The 24,327-nt window shown below is 40.9% G+C and overlaps 1 protein-coding gene across 2 annotated transcripts in view; it reads left to right on the top strand.

Annotated features, from left to right (window-relative positions):
* pcsk5b (proprotein convertase subtilisin/kexin type 5b) overlaps positions 1 to 24,327 on the top strand; it is a 91,449-nt gene that overhangs the window by 52,756 nt on the left and 14,366 nt on the right. The window contains exons 17-24 of one of the 2 annotated variants that reach the window (XM_078285110.1): positions 1,683 to 1,767; positions 4,228 to 4,331; positions 4,944 to 5,082; positions 6,610 to 6,725; positions 14,447 to 14,549; positions 15,524 to 15,660; positions 18,246 to 18,446; positions 20,901 to 20,969. In XM_078285110.1, coding sequence (XP_078141236.1) covers positions 1,683 to 1,767; positions 4,228 to 4,331; positions 4,944 to 5,082; positions 6,610 to 6,725; positions 14,447 to 14,549; positions 15,524 to 15,660; positions 18,246 to 18,446; positions 20,901 to 20,969 — 954 coding nt within the window. Of the gene's footprint in view, positions 1 to 1,682; positions 1,768 to 4,227; positions 4,332 to 4,943; positions 5,083 to 6,609; positions 6,726 to 8,445; positions 11,116 to 14,446; positions 14,550 to 15,523; positions 15,661 to 18,245; positions 18,447 to 20,900; positions 20,970 to 24,327 lie in introns of those variants that run through there. The other variant, XM_071920368.2, reaches the window with a different exon arrangement.

Here is a 24,327-nt window from a genome sequence, read left to right as displayed (position 1 = left end):
CCGTGGATATCAAGCTAGAAAAGATGGATGCCAGCACCAGTGAAAGTAATAACCAGAATGAGACAGACTGAGACTCTGTTTATAGATCGATAGGCAGCTAAGATGGTTTAAGTCCTCAGCAGCCCTGCAAGTCTCTGGCAGCAGATCTGATGTAAGTTCAATCATAACGTTTCAACTGGCCAAAATGTAGTGGGGATTTTTTCCTTTCAGAGTTGCCACTGCTGAGTATTGTGTTGTGCTAAGCGATCAATCTGGAGTGTATTTTCCCTCCGTCAGGCCGACAGTCAGCTGAGGTGAACTCCTGCCCCTCCTCACATCAGTGTTGTAGAAGAGATTCAGCTTCAAGTTTATTTACTGTTTTTATTGCTGCCAAAACTAGTTTTAGACTAAGTAACATGTCAGTATCAGACGTGTGTTTTGTGTTTACTTAAAAAGATGTATGCTTTCCTGAATAGTACATTTCATTGCATCAGTTCTGATGTTTGACTTTCAGTTTTGGTTCTCAGAGGGAAAATTCTTCTGTCTATACTTTGGTGAAAGTCTGAAAAGAATAATATATTGTTTGTATACTTCCAATAATACGTTTAGAAGATACTCCTACAGATCTACATTTGTTGTGACTACTTAGTGATTCGTCATTATTGTTTGGATCATTGTTCAACTTAAACCCTCTATCATTTAAATTTGTTTTGATGACCTTTGAATGAAATGAGGGATATGTAGCTGGACACCCTATATAGTAGTGAGCTATTATTGGTGATTTTCTTTTCTTTTTCATTGTTTTTTTTTTTCATTTCATTTGTCAAGATGCTCACAGCTAGTAAGCACGCAAATATCTCTAACCCTGTTTTCACTTGTAGTATTGTGGGGAGTCATGCAGGCCCAATATAGAGAGGCTTTTCTGCAAAACACATTGACCCATAGAGGACATTCTGACCTTGAGTTCTCACAGCTGAAACTGGAAAGGAAGAACTGAGAAGCAACAACATTTCAGTGAAATTTCTACTCCCCACTTTCTCTTTCCATGGAAATCTGCCAGTAACCTGTCCATATCCTCTGTCAGCCCTTTAATGATTTTCAGCTTCCCGAAAATCTTACCAACCATCCCACACTTACTCTAAATCTCCTCCTCTTCTCAATTCTGAGCAGCTCAGTGTAACTTCCCGAGCAAAAGCATAAACAGCATTTTTAGGAAATGTCTAATGGCAGTTACACCAACAGTTGTGATTAGTAGTCATGTGTGCCTTGGTAATCCAGGAATAATACAACTATTTTATCCACATAGGTTTATCTAGGTTATGTATTTTCCTAACCCCACTGAGGGCAAAGCTGTCCATGTGCATTACGTCAAAGCGTGTCATTGCCTTTAGTCTGCCTTCTGAAATATTCATCTACATTCCTATCCTCCCTCACCGCCACTACAATCTTCTTTCTCATCCCCACCACTTTAGCCTTTTGACATTTCTGTACTTCCCCCTCCTCTCTCTCGCCACCTCTTCCTCCTGTCTTCTGTCCTCTCTTCCTCCTCCTTCCTCTTTTTTTTTGTTTGTTTTGATCCTTCCTCTACCCCTCTACCTCTTCGTTGTTGTCGTCCTCCTCTTGCCTCCCTTCATTTTGAATGTGACCAGGCTTCTGGTTCCTATTAGTCACTGTGTAAGACCGGCTGACCTTGTGTCTTCCAGATTCCAACATGTGCAGGAGATGTCCGGAGAACTGTAAGAAGTGCACCACCTCCAATATCTGCACAGAATGTAAACCTGGGATGAGGTAAGCCGGGGGGCCGCGCCGAAAAATGTCTCACCAGAGCGACTGATAAAGAGTTTGGAGCATTGCAGTTTTCAGTGTCAGCCATGTTGGCTCCACAATCTTTTATACACCTGATAACTGGAATATTTAAAATTTCATCATGGCAATGTTAAGGTTGGCATTGTTTACATATTTATAGCCTATACTAGAAGCACACAGTGAAATCATTCTATATTTCCACTGAACTGCGTGAAAGTTGCATGGCAGCCCTATTCCAACTACTTAACAATGCAGTTCATATAGAAATCACCTAAAATATTATTTTAACATAACATTAACTTGGATTGTTTGATTGTTTGCCCATTATCCTTATCTTAAAATTAAATCCTTAATCCTTAATGAAAAATATGGCAGCAACATGGTGTCCATTGTACAACCTAATCTGACTTGGGGCTGGGCGATAATTCAATATTATCGTTTATTGTCTTTCAGTGGAATCATATTGTGATGATGTGGTGATTTTGGGATATCGTGAGACACAATTCTGCTGCTAAATTGATAATGACAAGCAAATTTTATTTAAAAACTGTGACAAAATTAGGTATGAAACATTTTAAGGAATATTATTTGAAAATGTCAGTTTTGTTTGACATCACACCTAACATTACACTTCAACGGGATGAACATTTATTTGATTATTTAACATGTGTTTTTGCATACATGAGCCATATCGTGATATATATATATATCAACCATATTGCCCAGCCTGACTCCGAATGGCTCTGTGCTTAGCAAAGCCCAACATACTCATCTAACATTAACATCCTCCTTTTGAACCTTTTACTACCAAACCTGCCAGTCTGAATCACAGCTTCTTCACACATGTTGGCCTGCCATTACAGACAATTTACAATGATGCCTATAAATGCGCTCATTAACAGATATTTACTAGTCCTTTGTCACACTAGCACTGGCTTGAAATATGGTTGAAATCATGGCTGAAATAGTTAAGGTTGTGTTTGTTTGCTTGTAAAATTTGGGTCAGACAGCAACGTTGTGCCTGTGGGATAAAAGCTTATAGTGTTCTTCCACTCTGAAGCAGCAGGAGTACAGCGCTGCCAAACTAGGCGAGGACATTGTGTCACATTGTGGTTTGGGTTTGCAATACGAACCAGTGAAACCGGGACTCCTTAACTGTTTTCCACTTGGGACCCCAACTGAGTAAATTAAGTTTCACCCTGTGACCCAGGCTTATTAAAACCTACTTGTACTCTTGTCATGCGGAGACCCACAAGACGTAGGCCTGTTGCCCGTTTTGGGTTTGGATCCTCAGCTTTAAGAACCCCCTGATCTAAACCATTTCGTTATCCATGCTGACATGTTCCAGTTCATTTTCTGGCCACTTCCACAGCAGCCTCTTCAAACCGCACTGACTGCACTTGACCTGACAGACGATAGGGCGTTCCAAAGTGTTGGAATTCCTGATAGGACATGAAGAAAGCACTTGTGAAACGTTTAAAAAATATTGCGGTCTTGAACCCGGCTTCAAGCGTTCAGTGTAGCCAGAGGTGGAGGTGGGGACACTTGTAAGCCATAATTTCCTCTGAACGCCGGCGAGACCGCAGCAAGACACATGCTCGCTCGCACGTACACACACACACACACACACACACACACACACACATACACATACATACATACATACATATACAATATCTCCCCTCTCCCATTCAGTTCACCATTCATGGTCGGTCGGGAGCAGCGGAGGAAGAGAGGACCAAACGAGATCCTTTCTGGGAAACGTTAGCTAACACAGACCAGCTGTTTTTCAGCTCAGCGCAGCAAGCTCACCAACCTGTCCTCACTGTGACTTTGCACAACTGGCTTTTCTAAACTCCACCCCTGCTTTCTAATTGACCTCTACCCCTACATCTGGCACGACCAAAATTAGTCTGGGTTGCTGCATATACCGGTCAAAACAAAAGTAAAGTGTATTTTCCCATACACTCTAAATTAAACTGCAAGACGGGACACATTCCTGTAGATCAGTGTCAAATGGAACTAAAGGCCAGTCAGTGTCTTGCACACCCACACAAGAAACTGTATCATTATTGCTGGAGTTGATGTTTTTTTTCCTTAAGCCGTAGCCAGAAAGCCAATTCTACGGAATATTATACTGTAGTGATTGGCTTCTACCTGGCCAACCTTTACTTATTTGCAGTAAACAGAAACATCAAAGTACTAAAAATCTGCACAGTTCTCTCTCTCCTCAACACAGTCTTGCTTGTGTTTGTGTGGTGGTTAGAGGATGTGATTTCTTTTTAGGGATTCTCTGTTTTTTGTCTTTTTGGACAATCATGTCCCATCTTTAATGGAAATTCCTGCTTTCCTGCTACCCACCCAAATTATTTCTGTTTTTGTTTTATTTTCTGTCATTTACTATGAGTGTTAATAATTGTATATACCTCTCTCTGTGTCCAGTCTTCAAGGAAACAAGTGTCAGATGACCTGTGACCTGGGGACTTATTACAACGGCCACAGAAGGACCTGCGAGCCCTGCCATCGGGCATGTGCCACCTGCGCAGGTAGGAAGTCCCAAGTCATTAGATATGTGCTGCTAACACTGCCAGAGTTGAGAGTCCCATTCTCTGTGTATATTCAGTGTGGACTGGTATATACACTACCAGTCAAAAGTGTGGACACACCACATTTTTCTTTATTTTTACTATTTTCTACATTTTAGAATAATAGTAAAGACATCAAAACTATGAAATAACACAAATGGAATTATACAGTGACCAAAAAAGTATTAAACAAATCAAAACTATTTTATATTTTAGATTCTTTAAAGTAGTCGCCCTTTGCCTTGATGGAAAGGCAAAGGCTTTGGAAAGAAATTCATACATAGGATCAACTTCACTATTTATATTTGTCTAAGAAACAAAATTCAAGCATTTAAGCATAAGCCTTTAGATCAAAATGGCTTTAAGATAATGAAAAACATAGTACATTCAATCAGGTGTGTCCAAACTTTTGACTGGTAGTGTATATATATATATTTTTTTTTCTTCAGTAGACATAATGGTCCCACTCATTTCTATGGAAAAGTTCCTGTTCTCTCTGATATTCACATCATTTTCTGCTGTTTTGTATTGCCCTGATCACATCCCAGGTGTGTGTATTTGCGTCTTTTTCAGGCACAGGTATAGAGGCGTGCACCAAGTGTGCGGAGGGCTACATGCTAGAGGAATGGCGGTGTGTGTCAACATGCAGCCCTGGCTACTACCTGTCAGAGCAGACCTCAGACAACGGGCAGGTGCTGAGGTCCTGCAAGAAGTGAGTCAGTTTCAAATCTCCAATCTGTAGGGACAAAACGAGGAAAGGTCCAGAGCCTTAACAAGTCGACTATAAATTTACACGGTGCATGTGTTGTAAGTTTAACCGCAGTTTAGCCTCTGACAACAACACTGTTCTCTCTGCAGTGCACGATCTTCCCAATGTCCCAGTTGTCATGATTTCTCATTTAGTATTTTGAAAAAGTTGGTGTGGGCAGCGGAAAATTCAAGGGAAAGGATCCAGACATTCGGCACACCAGCGTTCCCTTTATTGTCGAGCAGCAGTTTTGTTGCACTATATTTGAAACTGGAACCAAAATAGGGATGACTGTTGTGACAAGAAATGTAACGGGACACACAACAGCACGCCTGTGATGTCATATTTTAGTTAAGCTAAATAGTGAAACGGGACCGTTCTTAATGAACTCCAAATTGGTGCAGAGTGTGTTTTCCTGAATAGTCAGGATTGTCCATCCTGCTTGGAGAATCTGCCAATTTGTTTCTGTTTCAGTTGAGCGTTCTCGGTCACATGGTCTAAACTGTGTTACAGGGACTTTTCCAACCTTCAAATATACAATTTGTGGGCGAAATGCAGGCAGACACTCGTATTTAACTTTTGGACACACTGGGAACACCTCTGCATCACATTCAGTCACAAATCAAGCCTTTCCTCTATATAAGGTGCTGTGGGCTCTGTGAGTTTCTGCACCCTCATTTCCTCCTCTGTTTTCAGTTCCTGACAGATGTAGTAAAGCTCTTGCTCCCTAATCCAGGGTGGAGTTGTCTCACAGACAGCTCTCCAATTACCTCACCCTGCACTAATCTTAACCTGAATCAGGAGAATATCTTTCCTTGTTTCCTTGTACCTACCACTGTTTCCTCCCTCCTACCTTGCATTACATACTGTTCATAGCCTTATGAAATGGGGCAGCATGGAAGAAGAAATTCAATCCACATTTGCTCATACACTTGACCCTTGACTTTACTCGAATCCTACATTCTCTGTCATCTCCCTCCTGCTCTCGAACACTGACATCACACTGTAAATTCACCCTATAATTTCATTGAGCTGCTTCAGCAAGAGTTTGGATTACATTACCCCCGTCGTGTTTTGAGCAATGGTTGCAACAATGGAATAATGAAATCAATGGAGTAGAAATTGCCTTAAAAAAAGTAGCTATCAACATAATACTGGCCACATTTAAATATAGGCTGCAGTTGGATTTGCATCTATTCAACCTAGTGTAAATAGTCAATGGTTACAGTCAGATTGTTTCATTGGAATAATTTTGTATGAACTCACTTGCAAGTTTAAACCAGATAAGCGATTCATGTTCATTCATACATTTGAAGTGTATACAGTATCATGTCAGATACATTTTTGCCTCAACAGACTATTAGGATGCTGGTAAATGTGTTGTTTTGTTTCCTAATCTTTGCCTGCTGTTCTTATGAGTACAACTTTCTTAGCAGTAGGTATGCTAACTAGTGTGTAACTCCTGATACTACCATCGCCACCCACCCACAGGTGTGACCATAGCTGCTACGACTGCTCGGGCCCTGGTGAAAGAAACTGCAGCACCTGTGTCAGTGGTTACAATCTGGAGGCAGGAGCCTGCGTCGTCAGCACCATCTGCAAAGATGGTGAGTTTTCAGCTTGATTATTTCATGTATGCTGCGTTGCCTCCCATAAACTACTCACAGTATGGTGCACAGTGAAATTTCTGTGGAGCCTTAGACCAACTGGAGCATTGGATCAGACACAGTCACAGCATGGGAAAAAAGCATGCTTTAAAATGCTATGTGTTCACAAACGTATACACTACTGAATATTTGCGTTCAGTTGGTTTGAGTTGTGTGTTTTCTACAGGATGCTTGCAATTGTGAAATGCCAAGTACACAAGTTGTGGTCTGTCTCATCCAATGTCCCAGCCAATCAAAGGAGTTGTTAAGCTATGTTGATCGATCAAAGCGCAAAAGCCTCAGAGGTGGAGAGTCTGTTGCTTTCAGGCACGCTATTTTTCATCTCCAGTTGAATTAAACTGAATTATGTCCCAGGGAGATACAGCATTGACGCAAAGGGGATCTATGTTATTAAGTGAAAGCCAAGGATTCACTTCTGGCCTCTGTCTTTTATTCTGGAGCTTTTTACTAACTTCACACTAACAAATCAAAATGCTCAGTGTTGTAGTGGCAAGATGGCTAAGTGGCCTGTCCTTGTTTTTGCCTTTTTGCTCTTTATCTAAAGGTCTCATTCAAGTAGTACATATTACTAACATATAACCTCTTGGGTATTAACACACACGCACACACTAAGAGTTTCTCTTAGTCCTTCACTTCAGTCTATTTCAAAACAAACCCCTCTTTTTCTGGTTATTTCTATTCTGTCACACTGCATAAATATTTCTTAAAGTCTTTATTCTTTTGCTTATTTTTCAAGTGTTCCCTATTTTCACAAATAACAATTGTCACCAATAGTCCTTTTCTGCATTCTCTTTGCATTATGCTTTCTCTATTCTTTCTTACTCTTTATTTACACTCTCCTTTATCTATTTGCTGTGCTTTATGCTCTAGCCTTGTTTAAATTGTGCATGTTTTGACATCAGGAAATGCTCTCTGTTTCTCACTAACCGGCTGAGGTGGCGGTGTGATCTCGTGGCAACGGCTAACAACGTACTTCAGTGTGCGGTTTGATATTCTAGCCATGACCTTTTTAGTATAAACCCACGGCCTAGAAGCCTCGCCAGCCAGTGACGTGATAAAGTTCTGAGGAGGAAAATATCTCTCCTGTGTGACCTTTCTGATGATGAGGATGATGATTTTGCGAAAAGTGCACCCTCAGTCTGTTTCCAACCAACTTACCAAGGGTAATTGATTTCATAGTAACGGTTGATTCTGATTGCCAGCTCAAAAGCTTATAATTTATTCACACGGCAGACTGGTGGTCCACTTTGCGTTTTCACTGATGCAAAATGAGAATTTTTGAAATCGTCCATTTGCTAATTGTGTGACATTTTGTTCTCTCTCTCTCTCTCTCTCTCTCTCTCTCTCTCTCTCTCTCTCTCTCTCTCTCTCTTTTTCTCCCAAATCTGTTTTTCCCTTTCTCCTGACATGGATCCAATCACTCCACTGGACTACAATCATTTCCCACCTCGATGAACATCACCTGTGATTGGATCACAAAACTCTTCCTGTCACCTGAACCCTCTCCTGACCAATCATATGGCTCTGCCTGCCATTTAACCGTTTCTGTGATGGTTCTGCCCTGTGTGGCTGTGTGTTTGCGTGTGTGTGTGTGTGTGTGTGTTTCTCCCCCCCTTCTTCCATCCCTCCCATGTGTCTCTTCTTCCTGGTCTGTGGAAAGCAAATGAAGAATCTTGGGCGGAAGGCAGTTTCTGCGTGCTCGTTAAAAAGAACAATCTTTGCCAGAGGAAAGTGCTGCAGCAACTGTGCTGCAGAACGTGCTCGCAAAAGGGGTGACGGGACGTACTCACTGGGCGTAAAGGGAGTGCGGGGGGGATGCGGGGGCGCAGGGGGCACCCTTCCTTCTCAAACCCCCCGGCCCACTCATTCACAGTCACATAATTTATAAGAGAATCTGTGCCTCTTTAAGGGACTGCATCGGAGGTGCGATGACAGGACTACAACAAACCTACCTTTTTTTCTGTACTGGGACACACACACGTGGTCAGGGTGTAAAATGACTGGGACTTACTTCAAGAACAAACAAGCAAATGAAAACAAAAGTGAAAACAAAACAAACAAATGAATAAAAAGTGTCGGTATTTTGTGACCAAAGCATCGATGCCAAAATAATTGAACCTTCTTTTTTGTTGCCAGTGTAGGGTGCATAGCTAAGCAGGAGCCACTCAGCCTGTGAATCTCTGATTACGTCTGTGTGCATTTTCATTTTGGCTCCTCTTCCTCCTCTCTTTCCAACGTTAACGATGAACAGATGGAAACTGATGAACGTACAGTAGGAAAGGCCCCGGTTTGTCTGCCTGTAAATAAACGTCAAAAGAAAAAAAAAAAAAAAAAGCTCACTCAGTAATGTGAAAATAATGTCTGTCTGGGCTGACTTTGGCCATCTAGGGGAGTGAAGACAAATTCACACACACGGGTATATACACACACAGCATACAGGTACATACACACACACACGCACACACACTCACACACCTATAAACATGAACTCACACGGAGATCAGCCAACACTTGAAGTTACAGGTGCTACAATGACACCATATCATCCCAAGACTGATGCACGTTACTGACCAAAACCACCTCATTTTGTGTTTGCGTTTATTTAAAAGCATAAACTTGCCCTCTGAATAATGTGTGTGCATGTGTATGTATGTGTGTGTTTTTGTCTTTTGTTGGTGCGTGTGTGTGTGTGTGTGTGTATAGGAAAATGCCATTAATTCTTGATGTAAGCCCAGACAGCATTGATTCATTCCAGAGGTACTACAAGACGAGTCAATAGTCATTCCTTCCGAAGCTTTCTGTAGGGAAAGAAACACTGCAGTGGGTCATAATGAATTTGTTGTACTAGGGATGCACCGATGCCCGTTTTCACTGATGATGCAGATTCTGAGTACTAAACTTTGAAATATCGCCCCAAACTGAGTATCGATTCCATCCATTATTGTGACTGAACCGTATGAAGCTCGACCATTACTTTGCGGTCACTGGATAAAATGATTGAGATATAATCCATTTTTCTCCATTAGAGGGAACGAAGATCCTTGCATGTGTGTAAAAAAGACCCAAGATCATGTTGTTTTGGGTTTTTTGATGTTTTTTTTTTGATTTTTTTATATATGTAGACCTCGCAAAAAGGGATTTTTGTATTACAGCCAAGTGTCCAATAACGATACCTTATTTTAGCCTGGCATCAGCACAAATATATCATATACAGCCCAGTATCGGTGCATCCCTATATGTTACTATTCTCAGACAAAACAGTTTTAGGAGTATATACTCTTTGTCATTCCACTATAATGGCAATGCATATCAACTTGAAGTATTGCTCTACACTTTTAACATGGAAGGTCAATGATCGGCACAGAAAATATTCTGTCCTAAACACGTTTCATCTGCTGGTAATGGTCTTTGACAGGTAGATAGACAGCAAAATGCCATGGTGCAGACAACATCGGTGCAAATCAGAGCTGAGTTCAGTTTACTTTCAGTTCATCCAGAAAGGGGATTTTGTCCAGGAAAAAAAAATATTGAAACACATTTGGCGGGAGAAGTTTGTCACGTCCAACACACTAAGAAATAATTGAAAACAGGCCACAAATTTCTTCTTCTATTTCCATTTTAACTGACAGAACTGAAAGTGAACTGACGCCAGTCCCGGTTTCAGTGCGACTTGGTTTCTGCATCAGAAGCAGGGAAGCAGGGAAGTGCAGAGCCAGGGAGTGTGTTCAGTCCGGTTGCCCATCCACAAGCGTTTTCACTCTGAAATGTCGAACGTATTGAGCCGATACTGTACATAAGACAGTCAACACCGCTCTCCTCCATGCGTTGCCATGTTAATGCTCTGTGTCGCCAGGCCGACAGACTTCAGATGTGCTGTTTCTCTCCATGGTCTCTCTGTCTGTATCTCCCAACCTTACCAGATGGAACTCAAAGGTTATTTCCGGTGGTGCTGGATTCCAATAAAGAACAGCAAAATAATGTTTAAGATTCTTATTCTATTTGTGTGGGTTTTCACACCTGCAGCTTGAGCAATTACAGTATTAGATGAATTGTTGTACTGTCAACTGTTTATGGTTCTTGATGATTTGTAATAAAGATTGATGAATCCCCTTTTTTGGTTAACAAAAACTTATTCTTGGTCATTGTTTAAGATGACTTGAATTGACTTTAGATTGTGTGGTAGTAGACGCACACACACCCCTCGTATAAAAGCTGTTTTTATTGTGTACCTGTGACATATCTGTGACAATGCATTATTAATGTTACTCAAAGGCCTAGTTTTGAAAATCTTTTTTTACTTAAGTGTTCTTATTAAAATGTTTAATCTGTTCATGTTTTTGTTTTCTTTTTAGTTCTCATTCATTATATTGACAGTGTATGGATCAGTATTATTTCAGCCATTGATCTCATTTATCATCCGTTTCTCATTGATTTACCAAAATATTAGGCTCCCAGTTTTCACCTTTTTTTTTTTTTTATCTAGTTCTTTTTACAAATTCATGAAAGGAATAACATTAGTGGTGTTAAGACGATTGGTTTCATAATAACTTTTTTCCACACTAAATGAATCCAATGATTGATTTCACATGCCCGGTTTCACATGCCCCGGCCAGTGCACTTTGAGGAGCACCAGTGCACTCAAAGGGAGCATTATGTAGAACTTCATAAAAACTTCATAAAAATTATGAAGAACTTCATAAAAACTTAATCTAAAGGTCAGCAATGGAGAACAAAAATCTTCCGATGCTGCTTTATTATAGGTATAAACTTCACTGTCTTACCTGGATAAAGTCTCAACCATTTTCAATTCATGAGAGGGATAAGATTAGTGGTGTTAGGACTAATGGATATAGAAACTCTTCTGCACACTTTTCTTCAATTCAGCATAGAACCAAATTATATGCGCTGAAGTATTTAGCTTGTTGCTAGCTAAAATACTACTTAGACTGGAAAACGGTTACAGAAATCAACAGACCCAGTGCCATTAGAGACATAAATATACAAAGGTAAAAACGGACCGACTTTGAAAATCCTGCATTAAACGTAGACTGTGACAGAGACGATTATGTGAAACCCCGTTCATTTTCCCTACGGAGAAATCGCTATGGAACCGTGAGCCATATTTGGGCAAGGCTGACGTCATTCGACTTACGAGGTCTATTCCCAGGCTGTGATGTGCCGAAGTATGAAACTAATCGGCTAAACTAGGTTAGATAGTTTAGTCGCTGTCCAGGTAGCTAAACTGTGAGTAAACTTTGCCTTTGTGCACGGACTAGAGACCGAGAGATCAGCCACAATGTCCCAGAAAAAGTTGATTTAAAAGCTTTGGTAACAGATATTGATAGACTTCCTATTAACCTATATCACTAACTTGTCCAGTAGAAAGAAAGCCGCAGCTTAAATTTCTTGGTGATGGTGACGGTCTAATTTTTCTACAGCCATCATTCTATATGCTCATTAATTTGAGAATGATATATTGAGGTAAATATCCTACATGTAGCAGCTTTAAATGTCGGTTTCTATCCTCACCAAACAAGTGTTTTTCACACTATAGGCTGAAAAATGTATGAACCCCACTTGAGACCTTTGAGAGGCATACATTTTGAGGTTCTACATCAGCTGGCGGTGTGAAGGAGGGCTTAATATTTTACTTAAGTAGACATACTGAAAATACTGTATGTGTAGTCAAATTTTACTGAAATTGGAATAGGAGTACTTGTCTACTAAAGAATAACTTGGTAGAAAAGGATCAAGGCCCATGTTACTTTAAGAGGAAAATGATTACAATTTAGTGCATGTTCCAAAACGATCCCCCCTCACAGTCCTACCAATGGGTGCGGTCCATGCAAATAGTTTTATAGGACATGATCAGCTCAATTTTGGGGGTCTAATATAAACCTGCTGCCTCTCAGGTCATGCGGAGACCCACCAGGAACGGCCGCTTGGTCCGTCCTACCTCACAGTTCAAGAAGAAGAAACGCCCCCCTGCAGTTACATATATAAAATACCAGATAAACGATGCGGTTAATGCTCTCCTCTCCTCTACTTTAGGGGTAAAGTGAATCTATTATCCTTTTTTTTTCTAGCTGCTCAGACCAAGCACCTAGAGGGTATCAAGGGGTGGAAGGGCCATTGAATTGGGATTCAGGACCAGGTGTGGTAGATGACAGTGTGATATCTGGCAGCAGAGAGCCGTCTCTCCTGACAGAGTAGACTGTCAATGTCCTCGCAAGGTCAGTCCAGTCCATAACAGAGGAAAAGTTTTACTCCCCTGAGAGACACGCTCTCTTTATTCTCAGCTCCATTCTTCTCCTCCCCGGCAGTGGGAGTCCAAAGTGTCTGTTTTTGCTGAGTAGAGTGGTGCGGCTTTCCGTCCCTTGAGAACTTGGCTCCCTCTCTTTCTGTGTGTGTGTGTGTATGTAAGTGGGAGAGAGAGAGAGAGAGAGAGAGAGAGATAGGGAGAGAATCTGTGTGTGTGTGTGTGTGTGTGTGAGGGAGAGTGATGGCGTTCATTTGGGGGCTGTTTGCACGGTTGCAGCAGAGCTTGGCTGAATAGGAAGCCACCGCCTGTTGTGTTTGTACACAAAGAGGCTCTTTTGTTTTGAAAGAAACAATTCAGCTTTTCACAGAAAAGCCAGAGACCACAGACAACCTCGCCGCTGCCTTGAAGGATGCACACACACACACACACACACACACACCACCCCATCCTTATGCCTGAGCCAATGTCTTTCACCTTTGTCTAATACAAAGGTGGGATAGGAGACAATGTTTATGCCTCTTTTGTAATGGCTCTTTTCATTGCTGCCAAGTGTGAAGCTGAAGGTTGATGGATTTCTTGGAACCTTTTTTTTATTCCAATGCGCTTGCAAATTTGGATACAAAAGAAGATGCACAGTTTGTGTGTCCAGAGTGAATCTGAGGACAGTTTCTTATGCTGTGGGCCCATTGATGCAGCAGAAGGCTCAACTTTATTATAGTCCAGGCAGTTTCATAAAAGTGATTTTATGTCTCTCAAATGTTTCCGTTGTGTTGGTCAGTATACTCTTCATTTTAGTGCTATAGGAAAATCAGTTACATGTGAAGCTTATATTATGTTGTAAGTTGTTTTGGGGGGGTTTATTCTCTTCAAGCTTTACTAATTTTCCTCACATGGAACTATAAAAAAATTTCCGATTCAAATGGTTCTTTTATCTCTGTTTATGTAAAAACACTCAGCAATTAAAGAGAGTATTCCTGAGACTCATCACTGTGACTTCAAGCAGGTTTTGAGGTTATTTGCACATATAATAGTACAAAGAAGAAAAGAAAACAATAGATATAGTTGTTATTGTGCAGGAGAGGCAGGACGTCCCCTGAAATTAAAACTGTAATAATGGGCTATTGGGAATAATTGATGCAACTAGGACTTATCACAATGTCATAACAGTATAGCAAGAAGTATGTGTGCAAGATCAAACACATTATAAAATAAAGTAAATGAAAATAAAATGAGGAACAACCAAAGTAAGTGAAAAAAACATGAAATTAGTCAAACAAAATGTTGAATATAGGTTTTTCCAAGGAATAGTGGTTCTATTGCCATTCAGAGAAGCAGCATTTCTCAGGCAGCAGGTGTAAGGTCGTGTTAAGCGTTGTTCACTGTCCCTCTCCGTCTGCAGGAGAGTATATGAGTCGGCACGGGAAGTGTCACCTGTGTGACGCCACGTGTCAGCAGTGCATGGGACCGGAGAGAGAGGACTGCACCAGCTGCCCCGCCACACGGTGAGACGCACACAGGTCTCTGGGACCAACGATGAGTCAGAGGTGCAAATGTTTGGTCAGTGAGATGAAGAGAGTGTTAGTGCTGCACAAGCAAGTCAGTAATTTTACTTTTATTTAATTGCATTTTTACTGAAGTGATTGTACCTAGCTAAATTTTAAATCACATCCATTACAGAGTGCAAATTTTATGGCTCTCCATAAGCTTCAGAAACTAGACCAATGTAAATTGACAAATTGTGGAGCCATCCACAGTGAACGGTCAGTCAGCTGAGAAGAGAAGAGTAATCTGACTTCATTTTGTTTGTTCACTTTATTTTTCAATTACAAGAACCTGGTTTGAACCCTTTTGGAACTGTATGGAAAAGATAGTAACAATACTTCTACTGGAGTAGAATGTTTCAGTGCTCTTTCCACCCCTGGTGCTGCATGGAGTGGAGTACTGTGGTCGTACTTCAGGAAGTATGTATACTGCTGAGGTGCTACATCCCATCTTCCTCATACAGCCAAAAGGGGAAAATTGAAAGCTAAAGTTGCTCTTTGCTGTTCCCATGCTTTAACATGGTGGCATGATACCATTTTCTGATATGAAATCCTTATTACAGTGTTGAGGAGTCTCTGCTGAATAAACACTACACAGCTCACTCTCCCAATGGTTACGCTTTTGACTGAACATCATATACAGTAAACATTTGTAGTAGTCACTAGTAGTAGTGACTTGACACTTGTAGACAGATCAAACAGCCTTAAATACAATACATTCTGCAATGTAGGTAGTAAAACCTTTGTGTTATCATGGCTTCTTTTATCTGTATGTTTTGTGGTCGATTGGGAATTTTTGGCTTCTGTGTTGATTTTCTCATTTATTGTTTTACTCAAAAGGGGCAAGAGCACATAATGTTGCATTGTGCATGTGTACAGTACAGCAGCTGAGGCTAATCTTGTATGTTCATTGTCAACCACACCCCCACCTACAGGTTCTTTGATGATGGGCGCTGTGACATTCGTTGCCAGAGGGGGCGCTATGCCATGGGCAGGCAGTGCCACCTGTGCCACCACACCTGCCAGGAGTGCAACGACGACGGACCTGACAACTGCACCAGCTGTGACAAAGGTAGAAAAACACGGGTCAACATTTGAAATTATTCAAAAATCTGTGTTTTATTGGCTGGAATTTTTATATACGCCTCCTGGTACACAATGAAGTCACTACTGAAGATTTTCTGTTTTCCAGGAAGTAAAAGTAATGAGATTTTGATATGAGAGTAAAACATTTTTTTTTGTCATTTCTTTGGCATAAATTGTCAAATAGATGTATGGTATGATTGAATGAGCTAAAAAGGCGAAAAAAGTTATAAACAAACACTTTTTTACCATATCATACCGTACACCAATAAACCAAATTTGCTTTATTTTTACATAAAAATTCCATAACATAACAGCATAATAATTCCCCTTCTGCCCCTTCCATCATATAAAACCTGCAACTTCCTAACTTTCAATGTGACATGAGTGACAACAAGGTACAGTGGTGCAGTTTTGGGTGTTCATGCCCGAAAACCTTTGTTTCCGCTATTTGTTGTGGTTAAACCCGCCCACTTTTCAACAGTCCCTCCCTGCATTATGTCCTGCCCCAACATCCTGTTTAAACCAGAAATATGTATATCGAATTATGGAAGCAAGACATCATCAAAATACAGTTTCCTTGGGAGTGGAGTACAAAATGAGCAGAGCTATTAATCACCATTGAATTGGAATGGCCAGAATCCTTCCTCTGCAGGAGTCGTGATAACCTCCTTGGTTACAACCGAGATGGATTTTTTAAATAATATTGTTATGGAAATGAGCATTTTTTCACGTGCAAAGTGTGCAAAGTTGGAATCTTCAACCTTGCTGTTACTGGAACGTCAGTGAAATTATATTGTTTTAACATCGCATAGACCAAGCCAAGGCTCATTTGTGCCAGACGACACCAACATCAATCCTGTAAAAGTAAATTAATCTAATTAAAGCAGTAATTCAACCCAGGTCTGCTGACAGATGTGTTAAAAGGGGAATCAGTCATTCACTCGTTGTGTCCTCACACAGAGGTCACAGCACGGCTCCAAGAAATCAGACCTGAGCTCCAAAGAAAAAAAAAAAAGGTGTATTTGGTTATTCTTTATTAATAAGGTATAGTGCTGCATGAATACAATTCAATTCTGCGCGACTCTTTGGGAGACATTCAAATCTTCAATTTCGTTGAACTGTTGTACTGAATCATATGTTCTGGGTAAGTTCCCATGCAGACAATCCAAAATCCATTAAAAATATCAATATAAATCATCAATATTAAAATAAGACCAGTGGACAGTTTGCTGTTTGGAGGTTTTTCTTCCTCTGTTTATGATAGAACCCGAACATCATGAGAGCCTCACAGTTGAAGAAATATCAACCTGATGTTGGTTGTAATAACTGTGTTTATCACAGTGACACAGACAGTATTATGGCTGTCAGGATTTACACTAGGGAGATTCTATTACACACACACACACACACACACACACACACACACACACACACACACACACACACACACACGCACTCACACGCACAGATAAAAGCACCAGACAGCCAAGGAGAAGATTAACACCAGATTTCCCCTTCACACACACACACTCTCTCTCTCTCTCACGTGTGCACATACACTCTCAATTAGCCAGTAAGTTTGTCAGACTGTGTTTGCAAATGTGGTTCCATTTAACTTGGGGTCTGTCTGAGGCTCAATGAGACATAACAATAATAACATGAAGAGACCCTGCATCTGTCTCTCTCTGTGTCATTTCTCTCTCAAAAGAGCCTCTCTTATCTCGGCCGGTCACAAAGGCTCGGGTCGCACACATCTACGCATACTTGTACATACTGAGCAGACCATTTTATGATCCTTGACCTTCTGAATTTGACACTTTGAGATTAATGTGGGATTTTTCTATGACCGCTCTCCCAAGGGGGGAAAAAAATGAAAGAGCCAGAGAGAGGGGTGTAATAGAGGACAAGGGAAGAGATGAGAAAGAGGAAGAGATGAGGGGAATGCAGGGTTAACCAGAGTATTAAAAACAGTCTGTTTTACTGATAGTGATACACACACACACACACACACACACACACACACATACACACAAGTACAGAAGTAGTTTTTTTTGTTCTAGCCTCCTACTGTTGCTGTTTTTACATTAGATTACTCTAGATAAGTGTTCTGTGTTTCAAAAAAGTTATTGCAATGATACAGCAAGGTTATATTACTCTGTGCAGGCTGTTTTACACTGTGTGTGTGTGTGTGTGTGTGCGTGCACATGAGCATATACACATAGCTTTAGGCACGAGTGAGTGTACCAAATTTGCATATGCAGTTGGTGCCCATGTTTTTAGGCTACATATATTAAAGACCAAAACTTAACTGGGTGAACTGTTGCCAGCCTCTTAAAATGTTGCAGTGATGAAACGACACACTGATGTGTTGCTCAGATGTGATGAAAGATTTCACAGTCTGGAGTAAATATGTGCTGCTATTGTGTGTGTGTGTGTGTGTGTGTGTGTGTGTGCATGACTATATGTCTGAGTATGTCTGCATATCTGTTTTATGGATCTACTGTTGTATAGGTCATTTTGCTTCCACATTCCCCACAGAGTTTTCCATCTCTCTCTCCATGCTCTGTCTAGATAAGTTCGGGGTGGACCGGTACCAGTATCAGGGACAGTGTCGCGATGTCTGTCCAGAGGGGTTCTTCCATTCTTGGAGGAGGCGGTGCGAGCCCTGTCCCGCCGACTGCACCGTCTGCACGGCGGCGGACCGCTGCCTGCACTGCGGCCCAGGACACAACCTCAGAGACGAACGCTGCGTCCCACTGGAGTGCGGTGCAGGTGAGACAGGCTGGGACACACAGATCCACATGTTCAGTGGGTTTCAGTGTAAAACACACTTTCCGTGCTGGATAGATGCAAGGTGTGTGACTTCTACAATGGTCACCACTTGCTTAAATAAATCAGTGGTGGAGGAACATCTATACTGCTGGTATAGTAATATACCAGTAGTATAGGTGTATGCAGTGCTAATAGCGATGGGACAATATGCTTATCTCACGATACGATTCGATACACAAGATGAGGTTCACGATTCGATACAACCACGATACGATTTAACAAATAAAAGTTCAATGACAACAGTATGACTGTGCAGAATTATGTCTTTCTAGCAATGGCATTAGCTCGCCAGAATGTAAACAACTATTTAAAAATGTCATTACAAAGTGCAAATAATATAATTTCAATGGAGAGCTTGTGACATTGTGATGGGCAAGCCGTCTCATTTGTGATTACAACAGCAGAATAAAATGTAGCTAATATCGCGATTCATTTTTCTGCCCCACGATAGCTATTGTCACATTTTTGTATTGAATTTTAATATATTGTCCCATCCTTAAATAGTAATGCAGAATAAATGTAGGGTAGAGGGAGGTTTCTACCATGGCTGCCACTGTTACCCAGCACACTACCATAGAGATGGCCTGGATTTGGCAAACTTCACCTCAGGGAACACACATGGAGCAGAGTGACCTCATTTACACCAAGTATTAAAATCCAAATGTTCACAGAAGATATATCTACACACACGGCTCCAAGCCACTTCTAAATACAAATATAGATACACCCAAGAATGATTGCAAACTGATTTGGTTTCCAATCATTCTTGGGTGTATCAGCAGTTTAAATGTGGCTTGGTGTCCTGACTAGACGTAATCTAGATAGATCTTCAGTCATCACTGGGATTTTAGTACCAGGTGTAAAAAGCGGTCATCTTGTCAGCCTTTTGACAGTCCCATTAGTATCCGCTTTGCTAATGATTTTAGGCTTTGGATAAAAAAAAGAAAAAAAAATCATAATTGAATCCAGCGGTTTCAGTGTGCTGTGTTTTTGCTGAGGTGATTCAGGTCATTTACTATCCTACTCATGATGTTGAAGTACAGTGTGCAAAAAGGGAATCTGCACACCTGACCAGTTTGTTGTGTGGGTGCAAAAACTGTAGAATGAAATGAATGATACTCCATGCAACACCGCTGTGCAAAAACACCGCATTTACACAGTGGTGTTACATGGAGCTTATTGCCTTAGTTAAAGTACAATATAAAATAGAGAAAAAATGTTACAAAAAGGCAACAATACAAATTGTTCTAGCTATTCAATAAAGTCCTTGACTTTTTCTCTCTATCTCTTTAAATTCGGCGTCTCAGTTGCTGATGTGCTCTTGCTTCTGTTTTTGTTCTTAATCTGCTAAACGAAAGAACATTTGCTGAATTTCATTTTATCCTTGGAGAGATTGTGAGAGATAGTGCGTGTACTGTACTTTATCTCATTTTATGAGATAAATGTGTGGATGCCAGCCAATGGAAGGTTGAGAAAGAAGTGATGAAAAAAAAAATTTTTTTTAGACGTTTGAGATAAGGATGTACTGCAAAGGAAAACATGTGAATGAGTGAGACATGAGGGAGAGTGAGGTGGCAGAGAGAGCAAAACAGAGTGTATAGAGTGAGGATGAGTGTGTATGTGAGTGTGTAAGATCTGTGAGGGGGAGGATGAGAGGAAATTCTTATCATATGTGGCAGGCGGGTCTCAACAGGTTCTCCAGTCAAAGCAGCTTGAACTGAGGAGAACCGGGATTCACACCTTAAACTGGCCTGTCTGTTGTGCTGGTCTGGTCTCTCTCTCTCTCTCTCTCTCTCTCTCTCTCTCTCTCTCTCTCTCTCTCTCTCGCTCTCTCTCTCTTTCTCAGTTTAGTTCAGTGCAGGCGAAACATCCTTTATTGGTATGACAAGAAAAGCAACGACATGGCATTGATTGATGTGACATAAATAAACAGTGCAATATAACAATAATGAAAACTGGTAGAAAAAAAGGAGGACAAAGAAAACAAATAGAGTTTAATTTCAAAATTCGATATTCGCCATTTAAAAAAAGTGACACCTATACTTACAAAATGATTGATGGCACAAAAATAACATTATTATGGTACATTTGAGAGATAGATTGTCATGTCAATGAGATATACACCACTTGGAAAATGTGATATTATTTATTAGCTTTCTTCACCACTCAGCTTCATATAGGATTCATCAAATTTTGAAAAATTGGGCAATAGACATAAAGTACAATTTTTTTTACCAAAATGGATACATAGCATTTTGGAATGATAACACTGGAGTCTCTCTCTCTCTCTCTCTCTCTCTCTTTCTCTCTCTTTCTGTCTGTCTATCACTCTCTTTGTCTCATCTCATCACATTTTCTTGTGTCATCCATCATTTCATCCTCTGTGTCCATCAGGTGAGGTGGCAGATCCGGAGTATGAAGACTGTCTGCCCTGTGACGAAGGCTGTAAGACCTGCAAACACAGTGAGTAGACCACATCTCTCTCTCTCTCTCTCTCTCTCTCTCTCTCTCTCTCTCTCTCTCTCTCTCTACCCCCCTCTTTCACCCTTTTCCTCTGTGTACCTCTGTCAAATTGTGGAAATACAAGCGAGTGCACTGTAGCTGCAGCAGCTGGCAGATCACCCCATGGTCAAAGTGACTGAATATGGATGAAACAGGTGCCGCTCAAGAGTTTTCACAATTTCAAACCTCAGGATTGGAGGTCATTTTAACCAGGAAGTACAATTTTTATGTAATCATATTTTTTTTATATCAAATTTGCTTTATTTTTATCTAGTGGAAAACAGCATATTTTTAGTGGTTACTTCATGCTGTACCAGTCGGCGTACATAAAAATTCCATAACATAACCTAACAATTCCCCATCCACCCCTCACATCATGTACAAGTCAAAGTGACTGAATATGGATGAAACACGTACTTCTCAAGGGTTTTCACAATTCCAAACCTTGGCATTGGAGGTCATTTGAACCAAGAAATATTCAGATAATTAAAATACATCGAGATGTTGGAAGTTGAAAGGCAGCACAGCATGCCTGTGTGATTTACTGGCAAGCTTGAAAATCTGATGGTTGAATAAAGGAAAAGTGACATTGTGGGTTTGAATCCAGCCATTGGCCTTTGTCCATTGCTCTTCATTGTGCAATCTCTTATACTGCAGATACTTCCCTTTGATTTAAATTTACAATGGAAGACTTTCAGTTTACAAGTATCAGCAAATGAAACCCAACAACTGCGCACAATTATTCAATTATACGGCAATCACTGCAAATTTTGTTTATTACAATGTGCCTGGGCCATTTGGGAAGTCTGAAGTTTTAACTAATGGAGTCTGCTGTTGTGGAAAACCTTAGACCACCTCTGAGAAGTTAACTGCCGACCTCCTTGATCTCAGACACCTCAGGATGCCATAGTAGTATTTAGATTGACACAGGCACAGAATGTCTGATTTTTAACTCTTTGCGACACAGATGTGATTATCTCATGGCATCCTCCACCTGGAAAAAAACTTTTTTTCTTAATTTAGCCATTTTTCTTGATTTAGCCTTAATTTAGCCAGCCATTATTTAATCTGTTCCACAAAGGGTTAAAAAAAATTGATTTTCCACTCCTGTCTAAATGCCGCTAGCGAGTATTCTTCTTCCACTGCTGATTGCCTCCATACTTAAAGCACTTGCCATAAATCATCACAGCGCTCTATCGAGCCAAATAAGATTCTAAAACCCTCTTATGCAGAGCGGTATTTTGTATAAGAATTGTTTTTCTCAACATCCATGAGCGAATATGAAAATTTAGCAAATAAGCCATGCGAGAGTTACCTAAATCTCATACTCTGTGCTCGTACATCTCACCCTGCCAGTAGAAGCCACATCAGTGGGAGAGCGCTTCCTTCTCCCAGAGTTGATTACCACTGCACCGTAGAACATTGTTATTGTGCTGAGCCGGTTTGAGGAGGAGACGGGCTGTTATTATGTTATTATGCATTCTGGGTGGAATATCTTTCTTCACTCTCACCCCCACCACAGCCACCCTGCCACCCACTCTCTCTTAGTAATCATAATTCTGCGAGCTAAACGAGTCAGTCAGCAGATTAGATGGAAACTTTGAGATTGTTGCCCTGCGACGCGACGCCACGGGCTAAAGTGGAGATGAAATGAGCAATCAGTGTGGTGACAAAAAAGCGGGGTGTCTGTGTGTGTCTGTGTGAACTCGTCAGTGTACGTGTGTGTCAGTGCCTGAGAGTGTGTCAGTGTGTGTGCATGCCTTTGCCAATGTGCGTGTGCCAGTGTGTGTTTATGTGTGTTCTAGTACTTCTAACCTAAATTAGAATTACAATCAGGTTTAGGTTAGGATAAGGGTTAAGGTTTGGCATGTAGTGTTAAGGTTAGGTTAGGGTTAGGGTTAGGGTCCTCATAAGGATGGAGGTACAAGGATGTGTGTGTGTGTCTGTCAGTGTGTCAGTGTGTGAATGCGTGTGTGTGTGAGTTCCATCCTATCTCTCCCATCAAATCACTTCTATACCCTTCTTCTCTACTCATCATCATCACTTTTTATACTATTCTCTCGTCTTCTCTGCTTTCAGACACGTATATACTATGGAATTAAGGGGTGGGGGGTGGTGATGGGGGTGTGGACACATACTGTAATTGGACTAGTGTCTCATCTCATCTCAAGTCTTTCATGGTTCTGTGTAGTTTAGGGCACAGCACTAACACTCATGTCCTGTGTAGCTACTAGCTAGAGTGAAGCGCTAATGCTGCCAGAGAAAAAAGGGGGTCCATCACCTGTGTAGCTCAGTGAGTAGAGAATAGCACTAATCTAAAAATATACTCAGGTAAAAGTTGATGTACCATTTCAAATCCTTTACTCGAGTCAAAGTATAAAAGTACATGATCTTAAATTTAGATACAGTATAAAAGTAAAAGTCATCCTCTAAAAAAAGCATTTCTAATGTACTAAACTGGTTCTCTGTTGAGCGTTACTCTGAATCACAGATAAGAAAGAGTCTGCAGCTCAAATCGCTAATGTTAGTTCTAGCAGCTGAATTCACTAACATTAATTCTCTACTCTCTTGTTGCTTCTCTCTTCTTCGTGTTGCTTCTCTCTCTGGCCCTTCCCTCCTTTTTGCTGGTGTCGCTTTGGTGTACAAGCAGCCAATCACACTTGGCACCTGATCAAAACTGATGGAAGCTGTTGCAAAAAAAAAAAAAAAGAAAGAGTAACGAGTCTGTTTTTTCTGTCTGTAAATGTGAGTAGAAAGTATGGAAAGTATTGATTTTTCTTTTGAAATTTGGTGAGTTTAGCAGAAAAGTGAGAGAAAAACTAGAGTAAAGTACAGATACTTGAATATCTTACTTAAGTACAGTAACAAAGTATTTTTACTTTGTTATTTCCCACCTCTGCTCACTGGGCAGAGCATTGCACTAACTCTGCCAGGGTTAAGGGCTGCATGCTCTGTGTAGCTCAGCGGGCTTCATACATCAGTGAAATCACCCGATGTAGTCTTTGGTTGGAATGAAAAGCTGCATGCTCTCGATCCTCCGTGGCACATGGTTGCCTATCCCCGGTATAAACCTTCCTCTGTTAGTGGGCACCGCTGCATATGCGGCACATCTCTTAATTACAGCAGGTCCTCCTCTCACCAGCAGCTGCGCCCGCCCTTCATTCCTTTCATTGCTTACAACGGCTCCAAGCTAGACATTTTTGGCACAGTCTTTATTCAGAGGTGTTTTTCCACATTGTGATGAGAAGTGCTGACCTCATGGACATCAATGTTTTCGATCTCTTAGGATTCAGTGTTCATGTTGATGACTGCAGGCAGA

This window comes from Centroberyx gerrardi, chromosome 8, assembly GCF_048128805.1.
Source record: "Centroberyx gerrardi isolate f3 chromosome 8, fCenGer3.hap1.cur.20231027, whole genome shotgun sequence".
NCBI lineage: Eukaryota > Metazoa > Chordata > Actinopteri > Beryciformes > Berycidae > Centroberyx > Centroberyx gerrardi.
The sequence above is the reverse complement of the archived record's forward strand: the minus strand, read 5'-3'. Positions and strand labels throughout refer to the sequence as shown.